Here is a 21,591-nt window from a genome sequence, read left to right as displayed (position 1 = left end):
GATTGATTGATTGATTGATTAGGCGTCTGAAAGTCTTGGGTTCTTATCCCAGCTCCGCCACTTGCCTGCTGTGTGACCTTAGTCGAGTCACTTCACTTCTGGCCCTCAGTTGCCTCATCTGTAAAATGGGGTTCCTTCATTCAGTCGTATTTATTGAGCGCTTACTGTGTGCAGAGCACTGTACTAAGCGCTTGGGAAGTACAAGCTGGCAACATATAGAGACGGTCCCTACCCAACAGCGGGCTTACAGTCTAGAAGGGAATGATGGCATTTGTTAAGCACTTACTATGTGCAAAGCACTGTTCTGAGCGCTGAGGGGGATACAAGGTGATCAGGTTGTCCTACGGGGTCTTACAGATGAGGGAACTGAGACTCAGAGAAGTTAAGTGACTTGCCCAAGGTCACACAGCAGACATGTGGATTTGAACCCATGACCGCTGACTCCAAAGCCCATGCTCTTTCCACCGAGCCATGCTGCTTCTCTGTAATTGAGACCGAGAGTCCCACGTGGGACATGGACCGTGTCCAACCCGATTTGCTTGTATCTTCCCCAGTGCTTAGTACAGTGCCTGGCCCATAGTGAGCGCTTAAATGCCATAATTATAATAGCAGTTATTATTAGAAATATCTTGCTGATATAGAATCTCGCATGAGTTTCAAGTAATTTGGGTTTAACTCAGCAATGCAAAAGCTTAGAGGTGGTAATAACTTTTGTAGTATATGGCGGGTGGTTATGGAAAGATAGATAGCCAGGTCTTTTCTTCTTTTGAGGGAAGGAGAGGAAATGGTCTCAAAGCAAGTGAGTCTGAGGTTGCAAATAAGAATTTCTTCATTGTCAGGTTTATGAAACATAGAAATGGGCTGCCAAGGGAGGCTGTGGAGTCCACAGCTTATCAGAGGATAAGCAACCATTCAATCTGGAGGAAAGGGGCTGGAACTAGATGATCTCTCAAGCTCTCTTCCAGTGGAAGTATTCTATGTCTCTAACTTTAATGTTCTGTTAATATTATGATCAGTAATAATAGTAATGGGCATTTATTGAGCACCCACTAGGTGCCCTGACACTTGGGAGCTACAAAACAGAAGTGACACATATCCTGCCCCCAAGGACCTTACTCCAATGGGGGAAACAGATCTAAAAATATTTATAAATGAAGTAATGTCTTTGAACGTTCAGTTAAATAACATACAAAAGTTCGTAAGATGGATATAAATTTCTGGTAGGTTTGTAAAATTTGAGGTGCTGGGAGGTAATCAGAGAAGGCTTCTTGGGTTTGAGGAAGGCATTGAATATTGAATTGTTGCCAATTTGTACTTCCCAAGCGCTTAGTACAGTGCTCTGCACATAGTAAGCGCTCAATAAATACGATTGATGATGATGATGATGATGGGGTGTGCTGTAGCCTGCCAGGCTTGGGGAGGAAGGGGATTCCAGGCTGGGGTGACAGCAGGACCGTAGAGTCAAAGGTGGGCGAGGAGAGGGAGGTCCAGTTAGAAGTTTAGCTTGAAGTGAGGGAAGAGAGCGAGCAGGGGAGTAGCAGATGGAGAGCAGATGTGAAGATAGGGCGAGTTATTTGAGTCCCTTGAAGCTCAGTGTGAGGAATTCTTGTTTGATGCCAAGGGACACAGGAAGCCTGTATTGGGTTTAAAGGAGTGGAGTGATAATACACCAAGCGATGCTCCAAGAAGATGATGTGCAATGTAGATTGGAGGTGTTAGAGGCTGGAGGCAAGGAGACCAGCAAGGAGGCTAGCCATGATTTAACTAGTGCTTAGTTTAGGTGCTAGGTGTCTTGAGTGAAGAGAATGGCAGTAATAATAGTAACCGTGGTATCGAAACACCCCACTGTGTGCCAAGCGCGTGAGGAGAGAGAACATTTTAAAAATGAGATACAGAGAAGCGAAGGAGGAGATCTGGGAACTATTCTGTTGGAAGAACTTGTAAGACTTGGCAGGAATTTTTATGTGAGTTTGAAAGACAGAGATGATTCCAGGATGGCACCGAGGCTGTGGGCTTTGGGGCCAGGGCGGATGGTTGTGTTTTTCCACCGTGATGGCAGAATTACAAGAAGGAGTAGGTTTGGCAGGAAGATGGGTAGCTCCGTTTTAGTCATGCTCAGGGTGAGGTCCCCGTGGGACATTCAGCTCGAGATGTCTGGGAGGCAGGGGAGATGTGAGGTTGTGATCACATGTCCTCCAAGAAGCCTTCCCCAGTTAAGTCCTCCTTTCCCCTATTCCCTTTCCCATCTGCATCACTTATGCATTTGAATCTCCATGTGGTCAGGGAATGCTTCTACCAGCTCTGTTGTCTTGCATTCTGTCAAGCACCTAGTACAGTGATTTGAACAGTAAGTGCTCAAATAGTAATGATGGTTTTGGTTAAGCGCTTACTATGGGCGAAGCAGTGTTCTAAGCGCTGAGGGGGATACAAGGTGAACAGGTTGTCCCACGTAGGGCTCACAGTCTTCATCTCCATTTTACAGATGAGGTAAGTGATGCTCAGAGAAGTTAAATGACTTGCCCAGGGTCACAGAGCAGACAAGTGGCAGAGCTGGGATTAGAACCCATGATCTCTGACCCCCAAGCCCGGGTTCTTTCCACTGAGCCACGCTGTTTCTCAAATACCATTGAATGATCGATTGATCTGTACCCTTTAGGCTCTTGATATTCACTCCATCCTCAGTTCCATAGCACTTATGTACAGATCCGTAATTTATTTATATTAATGTCTGTCTCCTCCTCTGGACTGTAATCTCCTTCAATCAATCAATCGTATTTATTGAGTGCTTTCTATGTGCATAGCACTGTACTAAGCATTTGGGAGAATACAATATAACCGAGTTGGTAGACACGTTCCCTAACCATGAGGAGCTTAACGGTAAATTAAGGGAAATGTACATAAGTGCTGCCGGGCTGAGGGTGGGGTGACTAAAAAGGTGCAAATCCAAGGGCAGGGGCAATGCAAAAGGAAGAGGGAGTAGAGGAAATGAGGGCTTGTTTAGGGAAGGCCTCTTGAAGGAGATGTGCTTTTAATAAGGCTATGAAGGTGGGATAGTGATTGTCGGATATGAAGGGGAATGGAGTTCCAGGTCGGAAGCAGGACACGGGTGAGAGGTCGGAGACCCAGGGGTAGTGAGTAGCTTGGTGTTAGAGGAGCAAAGTGAACATGCTATGTTATAGTAGAGGTAAGGTAGGAGAGCCAAGGTGGTTGAGTGCTTTAAAGCCAGCAGGTTTCTGTTTGATGCAGACTTTGGACTTTAGACTGTGAGCCCACTGTTGGGTAGGGACTGTCTCTATATGTTGCCAATTTGTACTTCCTAAGCGCTTAGTACAGTGCTCTGCACATAGTAAGCGCTCAATAAATACGATTGATTGATTGATTGATTGATGCAGTGGTAAATGGGCAACCACTGGAGGTTCTTGAGGAGTGGAGAAACATGGCCTGAAGGTTTTGGAGAAAAATGATCCAGGTAGCAGAGTGACTGGAGTGGGGAGAAGCAGGAGGCAGGAAGGTCTGCAAGGAGTCTGGTGCAATAGTCAAAGTGGGATAGATAAGTGCTTGTTTCAACATGATAATGGCTTGGATGGAGAGGAAAGGGTGAATTTTAACAGTGTTGTGAAGGTTGAATCCACAGGATTTGGTAACAGATTGAGTACGTGGGTTGAATGAGAGAGGTGAGTCAAGGTGTTAGGTTTGAGGTGTTGGCGGGAATCCAAGTAAAGATGTCCTGATGGCAGGGGGAAATAAGAGACTGCAGAGGGGGGAGAGCGGGGCTGGAGATATAGTTTGGGGAGTCATCCGCATAGAGATGGTAGTTGAAGCTATGGGAGTGAATGAGTTCTCCAAGGGAGTGGGTGTAGATGGAGAATAGAAGGGGACCCAGAATTGAGTCTTGAGGGCCTCCCACTGTTAGAGGCAGAGGAGTCTGTGAAAGAGACTGAGAATGATTGGCCAGAGAGATAGGAGGTAAACCAAAGAGAACAAAGTCAGTGAAGCCAAGGTTAGATAATGGTTCTAGGAGAAGGAGGTGGTCCGTGCTGTCAAAGGCAGCTGAGAAGTCTAGGAGGATTAGGGTGGAGTAGAAGCCATAATGTGTCTATCAACTCTGCCGTTTTATGCTCTCCCAAGCGCTGAGTACAGTGCTGTGTCCACAGTAAGCTCTCAGTAAATACAGTTGAGTGGTTGATTGAGGAGAGGTCAGAACTGGAGAGGTAGACTTGGAGGATGACTACATAGGGATGGGAGTTGAAGCCATGCAAATGGATAAGCTCCCCAAGACGGGGTATGGGGGAAGATGGGTAGGGTATCCTAAACAGCCTTTCTGAATGCCCACAGTAAACAGGAGAGAGACAGAAGAGTCAACCGTGAATGAAACTGAGAATGAGCGGCCAGAGATTTTTTGGAGATGAACTAGGTTAGTACCTCGTCATCAAAACTGGCACCTAATAGAGTTTTAAGGAGGGGAAGCGGTCCACAGTGCCAAGCAGCTGAAAGGTCAAGGAGGGTTAGAACAGAGCTTAGCAATTGGGACTTGGCCAGAAGGAAGTCATCGCTGACCTCAGAGAGGGCCGTCTTAGTGGAGCGAAGGAGTCGAGAGCCTGGCTGCCTGTGGATCCAGTAGACAGCTGGCGGAGAGGAAGCAAAAGCAGTAAATGTACACAGCCTATCCCAGGGGCTTGAATAGGAATGGGAGCAGGGAAATGGGGCAATAGCTGGAAGGAGCCGAGGGTTCGAGAGAGGGCTTTTTTCATATTGGGATAGACTTGAGTATGTTGGAAGGCAGGGGAGAAAGAACCAACAGAGCGGAGTGTGAGAGGATGAAATAACAGTGGGATGTGGAAGGAGAGTGGGTGCAAGCAATTTTAGGAAGCGAGAGGGGATAAGGACAGAGGAGAGGTAATGGGGTGGATTTGGAGAGCGGGAGAGACCTGTCCTCTTGGAATAGCTGGGGAGCAGAAGAAAAATGAGGAGCGCCATTGGAATGGTGAGCAGGTTATGGAGGGACTTTGGGAAAGCTCCTTCAGGTTGTAGCTCTCCTACCGAAGTGATCTGCTAACTCCACATGGTGATTCTGATAGTCTTCATTCATTCATTCATTCAATCGTATTTATGGAGCGCTTACTGTGTGCAGCGCACTGTACTAAGCGCTTGGGAAGTACAGTCGGCAACAAATAGAAACTTATTATGTCCTTTTATTTGGTTCAGTGCTTAGCGCTCAGAAATATTTATTTTTTCTTCTCTAGGTTTAGAGCTTGCAAGATATAAGGGATTCTGTGAAAGTGAATAATATTTCTGGCCCTCTGATATTTACATTAAACCTATAAACACATTGCACAGTTCTTTTTTGAAAAGAAAAATTAGATAAAGCTTCCTATGTAATAGGTATTAACAATAATTTTTATATGTAACTGTGTACTGTTCACTGAAAAATAGACCATCTCTCAAAAAATAGAGCATTCTTTCTGCCTGCCATTGTTTTTCTTCTTTTGAAGCATTGCTCAATTTTTGCGTCCTGGTTTTTTTTTATTCATGCTTTGCTCAAAAGTCAGTCAGTCAATCAATAGTCTTTATTGAACACGTACTGTGTGCAGCCCACCGTACTAATAGCATGGGAGAATACGATACAGTTCGACTAGTCCTCTGCTCTCAAGGAAGCTTGCATTTTAGTAGGGGAGGGGGAACGAGCAACAGAGTGTGAAGATATATAAATAAGTTCTACCAGGGGAAGGTGAGTGAGGACCCAAGTTCTATGTTGCTGAAGCAGTAGTAGGGGGGAAATCAAATGGGAAGATGAGCTATTAATTGGGGAAGACCTCATGGAAGAGATGTGACTTCAGGAGGACTTCGAAAATGGGGAAAGCATTGTGCTGTTAGATGTGAATGCGAAGGGAGTTTGAGGCAGAAGGGAGGTGTAAGCAAGAGGTCAGTAACGAGAGGTGAGAACCTATCACTATTCCTCGTTAACTTGAGAGGAAGAAGAGAGTGAGTGCATAGTGGGAAAGGAGGTTGGGAAAGTTGAGGGGAGAAACTGTAAGCTTGTAAGGGAATGCATCTACCAATGCCGTGTGGTACTCTCCCCAGAATATAGTACAATGCTCTGCACACATTAAGCACTTAATAAATACCAATAATGATGAGAGCCAAGTGAGTGCCTTGAGGCCAGTTGTCTGGATTTTCTGCTTAATGTGGAGAGGAATGGACAACAATTGGAGAATTTTGAGGAGTAGGGAGATGTGTGCAGAATGATCGATCCATCAATCAGACCTATTTATTGAGTGTTCACTCTGTGCATAGCACTATATTAAGCCTTTGGGAGAGTACAGTGTAACAGAGTAGGGAGACATGCTCCATGCCCACAGTAAGCGTAAAATCTATAGGATATTTTAGACATTCTGGAATATTCTGGCATCCTATTTAAAAAAAAAAAGTGATCCCAGGCAGCCGTGGGAAATAAGGCCTGAAGAGGGGAGAGGCTGGGGACAGGAAGGTCAGTGAGGAGGCTGATGCAGTAGTCAAGAAAGGATAGTATAGGTGCTAGGACCAGCATGGGGGAAGTTTGGATGGAGATATTGGAAATGTTGTGAAGAATTAACCAACATGATTTAGTGACTGACTGGGTTAGGAGAGAGGAATCAAGCTTAATGTCAGGGTGGTGGGCTTGTCAGATGGGGAGGATGGTGATATTGTCAGCGGTGATTGGAAAGTTTGGAGGAGAAGGAGAGGTTTCGGGAGGGAAGAAAGATGAGGTCAATTTTGGACATGTTGAGAATGAGGTGCTGATAGGATATCCATGTAGCAATCTCCTGGAGGTAGAAGCAGATGGAGGATTGCAGAGAAGGAGAGAGGTTGGGTTGGTTAGTGAGATAGATTTGTGAGTCATGTGCATATGGGTGAAAGTTGAAGCCATTAGAGCATAGAGCCTCCTCAAGAAACCGAGTGGAGAGTGAAAGTAGAAGGGGACCCAGAACTGTTAGGGAATGGAGGCAAAGGGCTAGCAAAAATGACTAAGGAGTGACCACAGAGGTAGGAGGAGAACCAGAAGACTGTCAGAGAAACTGAGGTTAGATAGTGTCTCCAGAAAGGGTTGGTCCCCAGTGTCAGAGGCAGACAACTGTTCAAGGAGGATTAGGGTGGAATAAGTTCTGGGGTTTTTTTTGTTTTGTTTTGTTTTGGTTTTTTTTGTTGTTGTTTTTGGCAAGGGAGAGGTCATTGGTGACTTGGGGAGAGCAGTGACTGTGGTTGATAAATGCTACTTAGCTTAGAAAATGGCAGGTTTGAGGAGCAACTTTAGACTTTTCAGTTTAAGGGTAAGAAGTCTCAAAAATATTTGACTTGTCAGTGATCATAATCAAATTATACTTTGTAACAGACAAGTCAGGAGGAACTGGATCAAACAATAGTAACCGCTGAGAATATCTTAGATCACATTGATAAACAAAATGTAAATAAATTAAGGGGACCAAATACACAACTCCTGGCAAAAATGTGAAACGTGTTCCATATTACAAATGGCCACTATCACAGAGGACTGGCAGGTAGCCTATGTAATAAGGATCTCAGGGAATAATCGAACATTGTTACATTTCTGTATCTGACAAACTGGTAGAATTTATTGGCGGCTTTAGGACTAGCCAGTACTTAGCAAAATACAACCTATTAGAAGAAAGATAATATAGATTTAATAAGGAGAAATCTTGCCTCTAATCTGCTGGAGTTCTTTGAAGGACTCAGTAAATATGCAGTTAGTAGTAGCAGAATTTATTGAGAGCCTATTGAGGGTAGTGCTTTGTACCACTTTTCTGTAGAAAAGTTCCTCAGAAACAGAAGACAATCTGCGACCTAAGGGATCTTACACTTTCATGTGGGTAGAGGGAAATCATTATGCAAAACAGATTTAGATTTTCAGAAACACCAAACGTTCGACACTAAAGATAGTAATCTTGGAATTGGAGGGGCTGTTCTTTCATGGAGAGAAACCTAACTAAAAGATGAGGCGAAGAGAAGGAGTAAATAACCACTTTTCTCAATGGAAAAGGGTGAACAGAGGATCCCCCACCCCCACCCAGGAATATGTATTTAGACTGGCTTTATTTAAAATTTCATAAATGATCTTGAAGAGGGCCTGGGTGGTAAAGACTCCATGATGCAAATGATACTAAATGCTTCCAGCTGGTGAAAATGTGCAGATTGAGACAAACTGCAGGTAGATCTTATAAAACAGAAAATTGGCCGGCAGTGAGGAAAAAAATAACCCAACTACAACTTTGTGATTATGGTTTCCGAGAGATCTTAGCGTCATCGCTCAAATCATTGGTATAGTAGCAGGTGGATAGAAAAGGCAATAAAATGCTAAGCACTTTCAGGAAAAGTAAATAAAAAAGGTAAAATTTTGTCACTACATAATGTATAACATGGGACTGCTGCACCTGGTATTCTGTAGACAGTTTTAGAAAGGCTCTACTAGAGGTAGAGAAGGATAAACATAGTGATTGAGAGAGAAGGAGCAGCTTCTAAATGAAGAGATGAGAAGCAACGTGACCTAGTGGATAGAACACGGGCTTGGGAGCCAGAAGGACCCGAGTCCTAATCCCAGCTCCACCACTGTGTTTGACCATGTACAAGTCACTTACTTTTTCTGTGCCTCAGTTACCTCATCTGTAAAATGAAGATTGACTGTGAGCCCCATGTGGGACAGGGACGGTGTCCAACCTGATGAGCTTGTATCCACCTCAGTGCTTGGTACAGTGCCTGGCACATAGTAAGCGCTTAAAAAGTACCATAAAAAAGATAGCTCTGCCGTAAAACACATTTTTGATCCCTATTTGACTAGAAGGGGATTAAGGAGGGCTCTTCCAACAACACAAACCTGTTCAAGGCTGAGGTAACTACTTTTGGACATGCATGTGACATCAGAACAATAAATGTTACCAGTCTGAGGTTCTGTGGGAACTAACCCTCGTGTTGAAGAACAGGGTATGGACTTAAATGATGAGCACTCCTCAGTCCAGAGTGACTAAGGTGGAGTAAGGGTATAATTAAAATGTACAAAATTTTGAAGGGTGCATACATGGCAAATGTAATTGTTATTCATTAGTTCACACAATACCAGGAAGAAGAAGGTCCCCCGAAGCTTGGAGATCATAGGGACACAAAGCACGTTTCCCCACTTCTCAGAAACATCCGATGGTTGTCCATTCTTGTCTGCATCAAGCAGAAGTCCCTGACCTTTTTGGCTTCAAAGCACTCAATCTGCCATCTCCCCACTCCTTGTCTTCGCTCCTCTCCCACTATGCCCCAGCTCGTACGCTTAATTCCTCGCAAACCAAGCTCCTCTCTGTGCCTTGTTCTTGTCTGACTCAATGCCAACTTCCTGTTTATGCTCTCCCTTCCCCCTTCACATCTGGCAGATATCTTCAAAACCTTTCTGAAATCACATTGCTTTCATGGCCTAGAAAGACCGTGGACACTGGAGTCAGAAGACCTGGGTTCTGATGTTGCCTCTGCCACTCATCTCCTGGGTTACTGTAAACAAGTCAGTTAACTTTTCTGGGCTTCAGTTTCTTCATCTGTAAAGTGGGGATTCAATACCTATTCTCCCAACTTTCTTAGACTGGGTGCCCCACGTGGGATGGGCAGTGTGTCCAACATGATTATCTTGTATCTACCTAGTGCTTGGCACATAAGAAGTGCTTAACAAATACCACAATTACTCTTTCACTTCCTGGAAGCCTTCCATAATTAATCTCATCTCCTCACTCTATCTTTCCCACCCCCACTGTCACTTCCGTGTCACTTAATAATTTGGGGTTCCCACTCAAGATAACATGTATGTACATATCTTTAGATTTCTCTGTGCCTGTTTCCCCTACTGCTGAATGGGTATTCAATACCTCTTCTCCCTCCCACTTAGACTGTGAGCCCCATGTGGGATAGGGCCTGTGTCCAACCTGATTAACTTGTATCTACCCCAGTGCTTAAAACAGTTCTTGACACATAGAAGCTGCTTTACAAATACCATAAAAAAGAGTTGCTTCTTTCTGTTATTTTCGTGTGTGTCTTTCCCACTACATTATAGGCTCTTCGAGTGTGGGGATTGTGTCTTCCAAATCTACGGTACTCTTCCAAGCCCCTTAATACACTGTTTTTCCCAGAGTATGAACTCATTAAATATGGAGTCTTTGATTGAAAAACCGCTAGTGATCATAAATAATTCCTTACCTCAGGAAGGTAAGGAGGCTGAAAATATCAGTGGGTTCTAGATGGGTTGGTAGAAATTCATTGGCAAGAGGTCCCTAATGGATTATCCGAGATAAAGTTAGGGTAGTAGGGGGAACAGTTATAGTAGATACTTGATAGATTACTAGAAAGCAAAGGTAGGAGGTTTGGGGAAGACATCCATAACTGTTAAAATTTCTGTCAAGAGAGGAGTTATACCACAAGCATAAAACACTTGACTCTAATCAGAGAAAGAATATGGGGGCTATATAGGCTGTTGGTCTAACCCACTGGTGTTTCTTATGTTTGTATCAAGAGATTTTGTTGGGGGGAAAAAAAGATGTTAAATGCAATTAATAATACGTATAATTCAGGGGCCTCCTTTCTCTTTTCTTCTCCACAGAGTCAATGCATGTGTGGATGTAGTGCTCTCTGGTGTGAAGCTTTTACAAGCACTGGGCCTCAGTCCTGAGAGTAGGAAAGATCACGCGGTCTTGCGTTCAAGGAAAGACCTGGAAGAAGCCTTCAGTTATTTCATGGAGAAGGGAGCAGCTGCTGAACGTTTTTTCAGTGACAAGGAGTCTTTTCAAGAGATTGCGGGGATTGCTTCAGGGTTCTCCGAAGCACAGGTCTGTACTCCATTTTGAGAATAATAATAATGATGATGGCTTTTATTAAGCGCTTACAGTGTGCAAAGCACTGTTCTAAGTGCTGGGGAGGTTACAAGGTGATCAGGTTGTCCCACGTGCAGCTCACAGTCTTCATCCCCATTTTAATTTCTGAAATGCCAGTAAAATGTTCACTAATCAGCTAGTTCTAATGACCATTCCAAATAGGCATTTTTTTCATTGTATGTGCCAGAAGTGTCAAAATTCAGTTATGGCATTAAGAATTCAAAACTTACTTGCACCTCCGGTTTGTTATATTGCTCCCTGAAAACTCCATTTCTGATGTCCTTTTAGCTTGGCAGCTGGCACACATTCCTATCAGGCTGCTAAACAATACATTTGAAAAAAATTGTCACTGTAAAACTGCCTAATTTTCATGTTTGTTGAAATAATGTTTGAAGATTTTTCAGCTTCCGTCCTTGGCATATTTGGGAGGCATTGTTGTATTTGGGAGGCATTGTTAAGATTTGTGCTAAAATAATGCGTGGATTAATTGAACCAAAGCAGAAGCAGTGAAGCAGGTGTCCAACAATGAAGCAAGGATTTATATATAGTCCTGGAGAAGGCATTTATGGCCTTTTTTGGGCAGATGTAATACTTGAATTGTGAGGATGTAAAAAGTACAGATGTGTATTTAGAGCGTGAAATATGCAAGAAAGCCTTCTTTTAAGGTATCTTTTTATGTTTCTTTTCACTGTCAGCCTTGTAGATTCAGATTTTTTGTTTGCTTCACACTTGTTTTGGCCCTTCTGAATTGATTTTACAAGTGGCTTATTTACCCTATTGTTGGAAGTAGCTTGTCCGGGCTGATTTTATTTCTTTTACCATTAGACTGTAAGCTCTTTGAAGACAGGGATCATATCCATTATCTGTATTGTACTCTCCCACACACAGAGTATGGGCGTTATATATATTCTATAGTTTACTCCTTTAAGCCACAGAAAAGTCAAGTCTTTTTCCTGAATTTACTGACTATTCCTCCCATCTTTTTTAATACTGTTTTTTATCTGTTTTTTTTTTCCTGTTTTTTAGCTTTGGTTTATCTCTTATGACTTGTTATGGTTACTTGCTCTAAGTTTTTTTTTTTCCTCCCTCATGTTCTATTCTCTCTGTTCGCTTTCCTTTTCCTTAACTGTCTTCTCTGTTTACCATTCTAAATTGACACCTTTCCCAAATTAATTACATCAGTTTACCATGATAGGGGTTGGAAAAGTCTTGCTGTCATTGTGAGGAACAAATCTTGCCAGTGAACTTTAGGACTTTAAATAATTTCTTCCAGGTGCTTTTTTGAGCCTTAGTAATGGGCATTGCAGTCCCAAAGGAATCATCCAAGTGAAGATTGAACTGTTAAAATTAAATTTTAGAATTAGCCCCGAGTGGCAAATGAGCTCAGAAGCGAAGGCTGTCTCAAGTGAAATTGTCTTTATGATGTTCCAAAATGATAGTGTATCCTCTGGATTCAGTCCTCAAACTAACTGTTTTCTGCCGCCAATTTTAATTAATTTCTCTTGTCTTCAGTCACCATCTATCTCATGGGAAGAAGGGTTTTAATGCAGTAAAGCTTGATTCAACTTTGATCCCTTTGATCCTGAGCCCCTTCCTTCCTCTCCCCCTCGTCCCCCCACCCCATCCCCCCATCTTACCTCCTTCCCTTCCCCACAGCACCTGTATATATGTATATATGTTTGTACATATTTATTACTCTATTTATTTATTTTACTTGTACATATCTATTCTATTTTATTTTGTTAGTATGTTTGGTTTTGTCTCCCCCTTTTAGACTGTGAACCCACTGTTGGGTAGGGACTGTTTCTATATGTTGCCAATTTGTACTTCCCAAGCGCTTAGTACAGTGCTCTGCACACAGTAAGCGCTCAATAAATACGATTGATGATGATGATGATGATCCCTTAAATTTCTTATTTTTATCACATAATGAATTCATGATTAGGTGTCACCTGGATTTACCTAATGGAGCATTAAGCTCCATCCCGTATTTGTCCGTCAATCCATGGGATCTTTTGAATGCTTACTGTGGGCCGAGCACTGTACTCAGCACTTGGGAGGGTGCAATACAACGGAGTTGGTAGACACATTCCCAGCACTGTGCCTGGCCCCTTTTCTTTCCTGGAGAGTTTTCAGGGTAAAGCCACAAATTGCAGGAAATGCCAGGCATCCCTCCAAGAACCCAGTAGCCAGCCAGGAGGCTCTGAGGTTTGGGCAGGCTCAATTTATTGGCCTGCAGTGGTAAGTGCCAACCTCCCCGAAGGCATTCGGGGCAGTTGCTCCCACGGCTTTATGAGCTGGTCTCGCAGCCATGCTCATCCTAGGTTGTGGGCAATATGCCTAGTGGATAGAGCATGGGCCTGGGTTCTAATCCAGGCTCTGCCACTTGCCTGCTGTGTGACCGTGGGCAAGTCACTTAGCTGCTCTGTGCCTCAGTTACCTCATCTGTAGAATGGAGATCAAGACTGTGAACCCTAAATGGGACAGGGACTGGGTCCAACTTGATTAGCCTGCACCCGTTTTGGCATTTAGTACGGTGTCTGGCACAGAGCAGTTGCCCAACAAAATCCCATAAATAAAAGACAAGACCTGAGAGTTTCCAAGCAGGGCTGAAAAAACCCAAAAAGGTGAATTTCTTGCCAGTCAGCCCATCCCCTCCAAGATTTTTCCCCACTTTTTGCCCCTGCATCTAAAATGAAAAATTGGCACCCACTGCCTGCAGGTCTGTTTTCTGTGCTTACACCAAACTACTGACTCTGTGAGGTATCTTGGGAACAGTCTTCACTCTTAATAATGTTTGTTGCTTTATATTGGATAGAGTCATTTCGATGGTACCTTGATTTCCTCTCACTGCAACAAGGTTCTCATTCTAGTCCATCTCATTCTTTCAAGGTTTCAATTGACTGTGATGTGATTCCAATTGACTGTGATGTGATTCTGGAATTGTTTTGGTTTCAATTCTGTCTTTCACTCTAATAAAAGTAATTGCCCAAGGATAGTGACTAATTTAAAGTGTTACCTTAATGTAAAACAGTGTAACCCCTGACTTTGTTTTGCAGCACTATGTTGGGGGAAATGCTGCTTTAATTGGACAGAAACTTGCAACCAATTCAAATTTGAAGGTAAGTCAAGATGCCTATTATACACTTCATTATCTTTAACTGTTTCTGAGATTTTGCCACCTGGTCATCTCTCTTAGATGCATTGAGTCTTGATTATGTAAATTGTGTTTGTCCACTGCAAAGTGAGAAGCTGAAAACCTTTTTCTTGGTAGCAGCTTTAATCCTGTTCAGAAATACAGCATAGGTGTTATCTTATGTGATCAAGGTGCCAATTTGGGTAGTCTTTTATGTACAAAATTGTTTCTTTGCCTTCTCAAGCTTTTCTTTTTAGGCTACTTGTCTGGGATTCAAGAACTCCTTGGAGTGCAGTTAATAAAATCAGAGTTTTTAGGCTGCTCCTGCAAGAGGCAATAGAACACTGTTCTGTTCAAGTAGGAACCTGTGAATACTTAGAAAAGTTCCATATTTTGATCCTCCGAAACCTAGCTGAGGTTTCTTAATATCCTGTGATAGTGATTCTGTGCTTTTGGATGCTGTAACAGCATTGATGAGCCAGATATTAATGAAGTCATTTTCAAATAGAGTACTCAGAAGTCAAGTTGATTCATCAGTCAACTCTTTTTCTCTTTTGAGATAGGTCAGATTCTACTATTATAATGTTATCATTGCCCAGCCACTCCAGAATTCAACAATATTTGAGGAGTTGCAGGACCAGAGTAGCAGAGAGAGCTGGGTATTGATCAAATCAATTGTATTTATTGAACATTTACTGTGTGTAGAGCATTGTACTGCCCACAGCAAGCTTAAAGTCTAGAAGAGGAGAACTGAAGTACAGTGTCAGCGAATTCAACCAGGAGATGCATAGGTTTGGATTGGAAAATAGGAACACTTGGTTGTGAAGGTTCTTCTCATCCACTTTCTGAATCAAGATGCTAGTTAATTCTCTTCAACCACCATATTTCCATATTTCAGCCTCGTAGCACTTATGTACATATCCGGGATCTATTTAATGTATGTATCCCTCTCTAGGCCATAAGCTCCTTGTGGTCTGGGAATATGTCTACTATCTCTGTTGTATCAGACTCTTCCAAGCGCCTTAATACATTGCTCTGCACACAGTAAGCGCCTAATAAATACAAATGATTGGTAGATTTAGTAGCCTGTTTTTTCCACTGTTTACATAAAACCAGTTTCAAGATGCGTAGCTTGGGGATTTCTGTTTCTGCATAATTCCAAGTCTTGAGTGGTTGAAGCTCAGCCGGTTCCTGTTAAAGCTGGCCATGTCAATTTTGCCGGAATGAGGGCTGACTAGGTGGGGAAGAGACTCAAGTGTGTGGGAAGGGGGAATTGACTTTGGTTTTGGTATTCCGTTTTATATGTCTGGTAGGAGCTGGATCTCCCTGCTCCAGCTGCCCTTATGTGCGGATGGGACTCCAGGGGTCTAGGTCCTTGGACCAGCACGTGGCTAAATGCTAGAGTTAATTCCAGGAACCACCAAATGAATGCCCGTTTCAAGTTAATTAGACTTGGATGGCAGCTTTTAAGGCAGCAATAATTTAATTGTGCTGTAGCAAGTAAGAGTTCCAGTTCTTCACTTAGGAATAACTGGTGTAATGCATTTAATTTTGGTTGGTTTTTAGGTTCTCCTTTGTGGTCCTGTTGGCCCTAAACTACACGAACTTCTTGATGACAATGTATTTGTTCCCCCAGAGTCAATGCAAGAAGTGGATGAGTTCCACCTTATTTTGGAGTATCAAGCAGGTAATGAAATCCCTTAAAGGAATTTGGTGGACTGAGATAAAACCTCAGTTGTATCTGTTGCTGGCAGGAAATGTTTTGGTTTCTGATAAGATCATTTAGACTAGTATAAAAGGATAAAATGCATGTTGGATTCTTCAGTGGTTATGTACGATTGCTTTGCAATATTCCTGCACGTTAATTACAAGATTCAGCTTCTGCCCTCACCGGAAAGACTTTATAATATGTAGGCCTATGGCTCATCTTTATTTTGGCCTTTGAGTCAGTTCCCTGAATTTGGGTACAGATAGGGAAGAACAGGTGAAACTCAAGAGAGCCAATTTTGCTTCTCTCTCTCTTTTTTATGGCATTTGTTAAGTATTTACTTTGTGCCTGGCACTGTAGTAAGTGCTGGGGTAGATGGAAGATAATCAGGTTGGATACAGTTCCTGTCCCACATGGGGCTCACAGTTTTAGCCCCATTTTACAGATGAGGTAACTGAGGCCCAGAGGAGTGAAGTGACTTGCTCAAGGTCACGCAGCAGAAAAGCGGCTGAGCCGGAATTAGAGTCCAGGTCCCTCTGACTCCCATACTTCATAAGGGTGGGAGGATTATTGACTCTGCGTTGGCAAAGGATTACAAATGCTTTGGATGAAAAGTACCAGTGAAAGGCACTGAATGGGAGTACCATACTAACACAAGGTAGAATACGCTGTATTACCTTATGGTTCTTTGAGGTGTATCGGCCAATTCCAGATATCAACATTTAGTCATAATATAATTATGGTATTTCTTAAGCACTTACTGTGTGGCAGGCTCTACGCACTGGGGTGGAAACAAGCAAATGGGGTTAGACGCAGCCCCTGTCTCATGTAGGGTTCACAGCCTCAATCCCCATTTTACAGATGAGGTAACTGGGGCACAGAGACGAGAAGTCACTTGCCCACGGTCACCCAGCAGACAAGTGGCAGAGCTGGGATTAGAATCCATGACCTTCGGACTCCTGGATCCATGCTCTGCCCACTACACCGTGCTGCTTCAGAAGTATAGCGTATGTGAAAGTAATGGAAAATTCTTCTCTACCCTCACGCTGCCCAGTTGGATTCATAGTTTGAAAGTGGACCAGGCGGTTTGCTTGTGTGTGCAGGCAAATATACACACTTAATACCACCGCTATTATTGTTTTTATTATTAGCTTAGCTTGGGAATGCAAAGACATTAAAAAGGCATGAACTGCCTTCATTATTTCAAGTATATAATAATAATAATAATAATGGTGGCATTTGTTAAGCGCTTACTATGTGCAAAGCACTGTTCTAAGCGCTGGGGGGATACAATGGGATCAAGTTGTCCCCCGGGGGGCTCATAGTTTTAATGCTCATTTTACAGATGAGGTAACTGAGGCTCAGAGAAGTTGTGTTCACCTGATTGTTTTTTATTTCATAAACTGATTTTGGGGGTTTTTTGCCTTTCAACCAGTCATATTTATTGAGCACTTACTAATGTGCAGAGCACTATACTAAATGCTTGGAAGAGTACAACAGAATTAGTAGACACGTTCCCTGCCCATAATGAGCTTACAGTCAGTTTTCTCATACAGCTGGTTGGTCCAAGCACATTGCTTTTTGTGGTGGTATTGCCACTGGATCATGGTAATTGTACTATTTTTTGACACAGTATTGATTCTGTTTGAAATCCTAGCCAGTTTGGATTAAAAGTACATGACACAAAATGGACAGGCCTGCCGCAGAATCCTTTGTTTCCCCACAGTAGAGTGTAGCCTTCCAGAATAGATAGGTGGCTGTATAACCAATTGACCTCTCCATCATTATTCATTAATCCAATTAATGAATTAATTGTAATTAATGACAATTAATTAATGTAATTTATTAATTACAATTAATGTAATTGTAATTGATTAATTACAATTAATGTAATTGTAATTAACAGTAATTCACATTGCTTACTATGTGCAGAGCACTGTACTAAGTGCTTGGAAAGTATTGCACCTCTGAGATGAGCGTAGTTGTCTACTCTGGTTGAGGTTTACGGACAACAATTGCTCTCTTCAGATTTTGACAAACACGTCACCCAAAAACTAGTGAGAGTCAGTGACATCTTAAAATGATTGCTAGTCTCATTTCACGGCATCATCCTGCAAACATAAAAGTGAATGGCAGAACTTAATAGTTTGCATTCCTGTTGCTGGATCTCTCAGCCTTTGTGAACTGATGCCTATCTATGTCTTGCCAAAATTTCAGAGGGGTCTTTAAGACATCAATAGGCTCTGTGTATGTCTGTTAATCTTTGAAACCTTTTTTTGGCCAAATAACACCATGCCCATCAAATTAATGACCAACAGTGACGATGGCTAGCATCTCATTGGTCACAAGTGCATTGACTGTTTCATGTCTTTTAGGTACTCATCTCAAAAATGTGCTTTGTCCATGTTAGTCACATTTTTGAGAGTAGTCTTGAAATTTTGGGCAGAACTATTGTGAGTAGGATGCCTCTGTTGCAACTGTAGAATGATGTCTTGATTTGTACCAGAGATGTTGTATTGCCCTTCTGCTTCTTGTCATCCGTTGCAGATGACGTGAATCTGAAAGAATTTTGTTCTTTGCTGAGGAACAGTAGCAGAGTTCTAGCACAATGATAAACCCGCCCCTCTACCTTCACTGTTGAATTGAAATTTGGCTGAGGAATTTACGGTATATTTGTAAATTGTAAAATCTTTGTCTCTCATTATTCCAGTGCAGTTATAGCTATCCAAAATGACCAATAGCTCTGCATCTTGTTATTCTCTTTATGCTGGGGGTTTTCAGCCAGTTGTTTAAAATATTAAATTTTAAAAGGGAAATCATTTAAATATTACCCAAACAATCATTCTTTTGGTCCAAAAATTGATTAAATTAATATCCTACTGAATTTGATCAAAGTCAGTACAGTTTTGAAAGATTCAATCCACCATCTTGACACCTCAAACACAACACCTCACACTTATCCAAAACTGAACTCATCTTCCCACTCAAACCCTGTCCTCTCCGCTTTTCCCATTACTGTAGAAAGCACCACTATCCTCCCTCTCTCCAAAGCCCATAACTTTGGTGTTATCCTCGACTCATCTCTCTCATTCAAACCAAATATTCATTTCTGTCACTTGATGTTCACCCCAAACTCTCTCGCTCCAACACTTACGTACATATATATATAATTTATTTTAATATCTGTCTCCCTTTGAGATTGTAAGCTCGTTGTGGGCTGGAAACTCTGGTGTATTGTACTTTCCCAAGCACTTAGTCTAGTGCTCTATACACAATAAGCGTTCAATAAGTAGTATTGAATGATTGATACAACATGGTGAACGAATCCAAGCAGAGACAAAAAAATCCTGTGGCTTCCTGATTTCAAGAACCATCATGCAAAATTTGGCAGCAATATCTTAGGTCATAGAGCATAGCGAGCTGCCAAATATCTTTCCAAAATACAAAAAAGATTTCTGTATTTCCATGGAGAATATAAATTATATAATTAGTTTGGGTGGTATAGCTCATAATGACTTTTGTGAAGGGTTGCTATTCTCTTTAGTTGTTTAAGCTTCCCAATTTAATTGTCATTGTCTATCCATTCAGGTTCTTGATGCTGAACAGTTACCCTACAGATTTCATCTTGCATAAAGCTTAGGTGGTTACCTATACTTAAAAGATAACTGGGATTAATGAGTGTTTTATTGTAGAAAGCCCAAAATCAGCCCATGAGTTACAAAAGATCTGACCCCAGCAGCTCCCTAATTTAGGTAATTGTTTTGAGAGCAAATCGTCCGATTTATCCTGTTTGTCCCCTACTTCAAACTTTGTGATTAAGCACATTTTAGGCTTTTACCTTTCCCTGTTCTGCCTTAAGCAAGCTATTACTTAGCACTAAAAATCCCAAATGACTGGCTGTCCATTTAAAAAATAAAATTGTGTACAAAGTTTTTGGAAAACCAATAGGTCCTATTGGAGGAAAAGAAGGTCTGTTTTTGGTGAGGAAATTTAATTTAACGGGAAAGGCAGTGGAGCTTGAAGGAAAGAGTTGATTCTAGACCTGTTTCCTTGCTTAAGCAAATGAAATGCTCTCTTGGGATTAAAGTTTTCCGCCAAGTTATGTTGTTTGATTAGTCACTGTAGCATCCATTTTGACAGCATGGTCTGGAAAGTTAATCAGCCATCACAGCTGTTGGGAAAACACCAAGGCGTTAAGGGTGGAGAACACTTTTCACCAATTCCACCTGCTTGGAATAGTATTTAGCACATTGAATCCTCCTTTCTTTTTATCATTGCTAGTTAAACCTCATTTTTTGTCTTCCTTTCCTCCTCTGTAGCAGTGTAATTCTTGCCATATTACTTATGCATTAATTCCCCTCCAGTTCAGGCCAGGGTAGTCTTGGATCCTTTGGCATTGGAGGACCATTAGGCAAGTTGTTCTTTTCTGGGAACCATCACTCTAGTTTTTTGTTTTTTCCCTACTGTGGAGATCTTTGTTTATTCATTCTTTGCTCCAGACCACATCCTGTCCAAATTCTAGTTGCCCACAAAACCACCACACTGTGTCCGTGTGTCCCTTCAACTTATGGAAGAAAGGAAGTTTAGAAGGGGGCTGGGGGAAATGTTGTTCTTCTCTTCGGTTATGTAGCTTGAAGAGGAAGTAAGTTGGTGGAAACAATTTTGCATGTTTTTTGAACGTTTTTGCAATGCCGACTCCAGATATAACTGTCTCTTGAAACCCAGGTTTAGAACTTGAGGGTGTTAGAATATGGTCCATTGGCAAATAGATTCCCAGTCTTATTGGCTTGCAGATTCAGAGAAAAACCTTTCTGGGTCTAGGTCAGTAATTTCATTTATTATTTTTCCGTGGAATTTTTCTTAGAGACATTAAGCAATTTGGATGGAAAATGATGGAAAATAGAATGTAATGCACCTCTTTGGTACAGGAGTGGCTACACTGAGGGCAGTTCATTAGCATTCAGTCAATAGTAGTAAGAGTGGTATTTATTAGTCCCTCACTTTGTGCAGTGCTCGGTACTAGGCCCTTGGGAAGTACAGAATAAAGAAGCAAAACGTACCCTGCTCAAATGATGTAGTAAAAACATTTGAAACGAATGTAAAAAGAAAAAAAGGCACATCCTAGAGTGGTCAAAATAAGTAATTGAGTCCATATATGTACATGAGTGCTAAGGAGGTTGTAAATAAGTTCTTAAATGTTAGAGTTGGCTGATGGAATGATATGGCTCAGGGTGATGAATTTGGGAAAGTCCAGCCGTTCATTTTCAGTCTCCTTTGCGGGCTCCTCCTCCCCCTCCCATCCCCTTACTGTAGGGGTTCCTCAAGGGTCAGTTCTCGGTCCCCTTCTGTTCTCTATCTACACTCATTCCCTTGGTGAACTCATTCGCTCCCACGGCTTCAATTATCATCTCTGTGCTGATGACACCCAAATCTACATCTCTGCCCCTGCTCTCTCTCCCTCCCTTAAGCCTCGGGTCACCTCCTGCTGTCAGGACATCTCCATCTGGATGTCTGCCCGCTATCTAAAACTCAGTATGTCCAAGACTGAACTCCTTATCTTCCCTCCCAAACCCTGCCCTCTCCCTGACTTTCCCGTCACTGTAGATGGCACTGCCATCCTTCCCGTCTCACAAGCCCACAACCTTGGTGTCATCTTTGACTCCGCTCTCTCGTTCACCCCTCACATCCAATCCGTCACCAAAACCTGCCGGTCTCACCTCCACAACATCGCCAAGATCCACCCTTTCCTCTCCATCCAAACCGCTACCTTGCTGGTTCAACCTCTCATCCTATCCCGACTGGATTACTGCATCAGCCTCCTCTCTGATCTCCCATCCTCCTGTCTCTCCCCACTTCAG

General features: G+C 42.4%; 1 protein-coding gene across 3 annotated transcripts in view; it reads left to right on the top strand.

Annotated features, from left to right (window-relative positions):
• The window catches only part of ADPGK (ADP dependent glucokinase), a 42,885-nt gene that overhangs the window by 10,704 nt on the left and 10,590 nt on the right, over positions 1-21,591 (top strand). Inside the window, exons 2-4 of one of the 3 annotated variants that reach the window (XM_038746406.1) lie at positions 10,619-10,844; positions 13,949-14,011; positions 15,592-15,712. In XM_038746406.1, coding sequence (XP_038602334.1) covers positions 10,752-10,844; positions 13,949-14,011; positions 15,592-15,712 — 277 coding nt within the window. In that variant the 5' untranslated portion in view covers positions 10,619-10,751. Of the gene's footprint in view, positions 1-10,618; positions 10,845-13,948; positions 14,012-15,591; positions 15,713-21,591 lie in introns of those variants that run through there. The other 2 variants (XM_038746404.1, XM_038746403.1) reach the window with 2 other exon arrangements.

Source organism: Tachyglossus aculeatus, chromosome 5 (genome assembly GCF_015852505.1).
Source record: "Tachyglossus aculeatus isolate mTacAcu1 chromosome 5, mTacAcu1.pri, whole genome shotgun sequence".
In the NCBI taxonomy this organism is placed as follows: domain Eukaryota; kingdom Metazoa; phylum Chordata; class Mammalia; order Monotremata; family Tachyglossidae; genus Tachyglossus; species Tachyglossus aculeatus.
The sequence above is the reverse complement of the archived record's forward strand: the minus strand, read 5'-3'. Positions and strand labels throughout refer to the sequence as shown.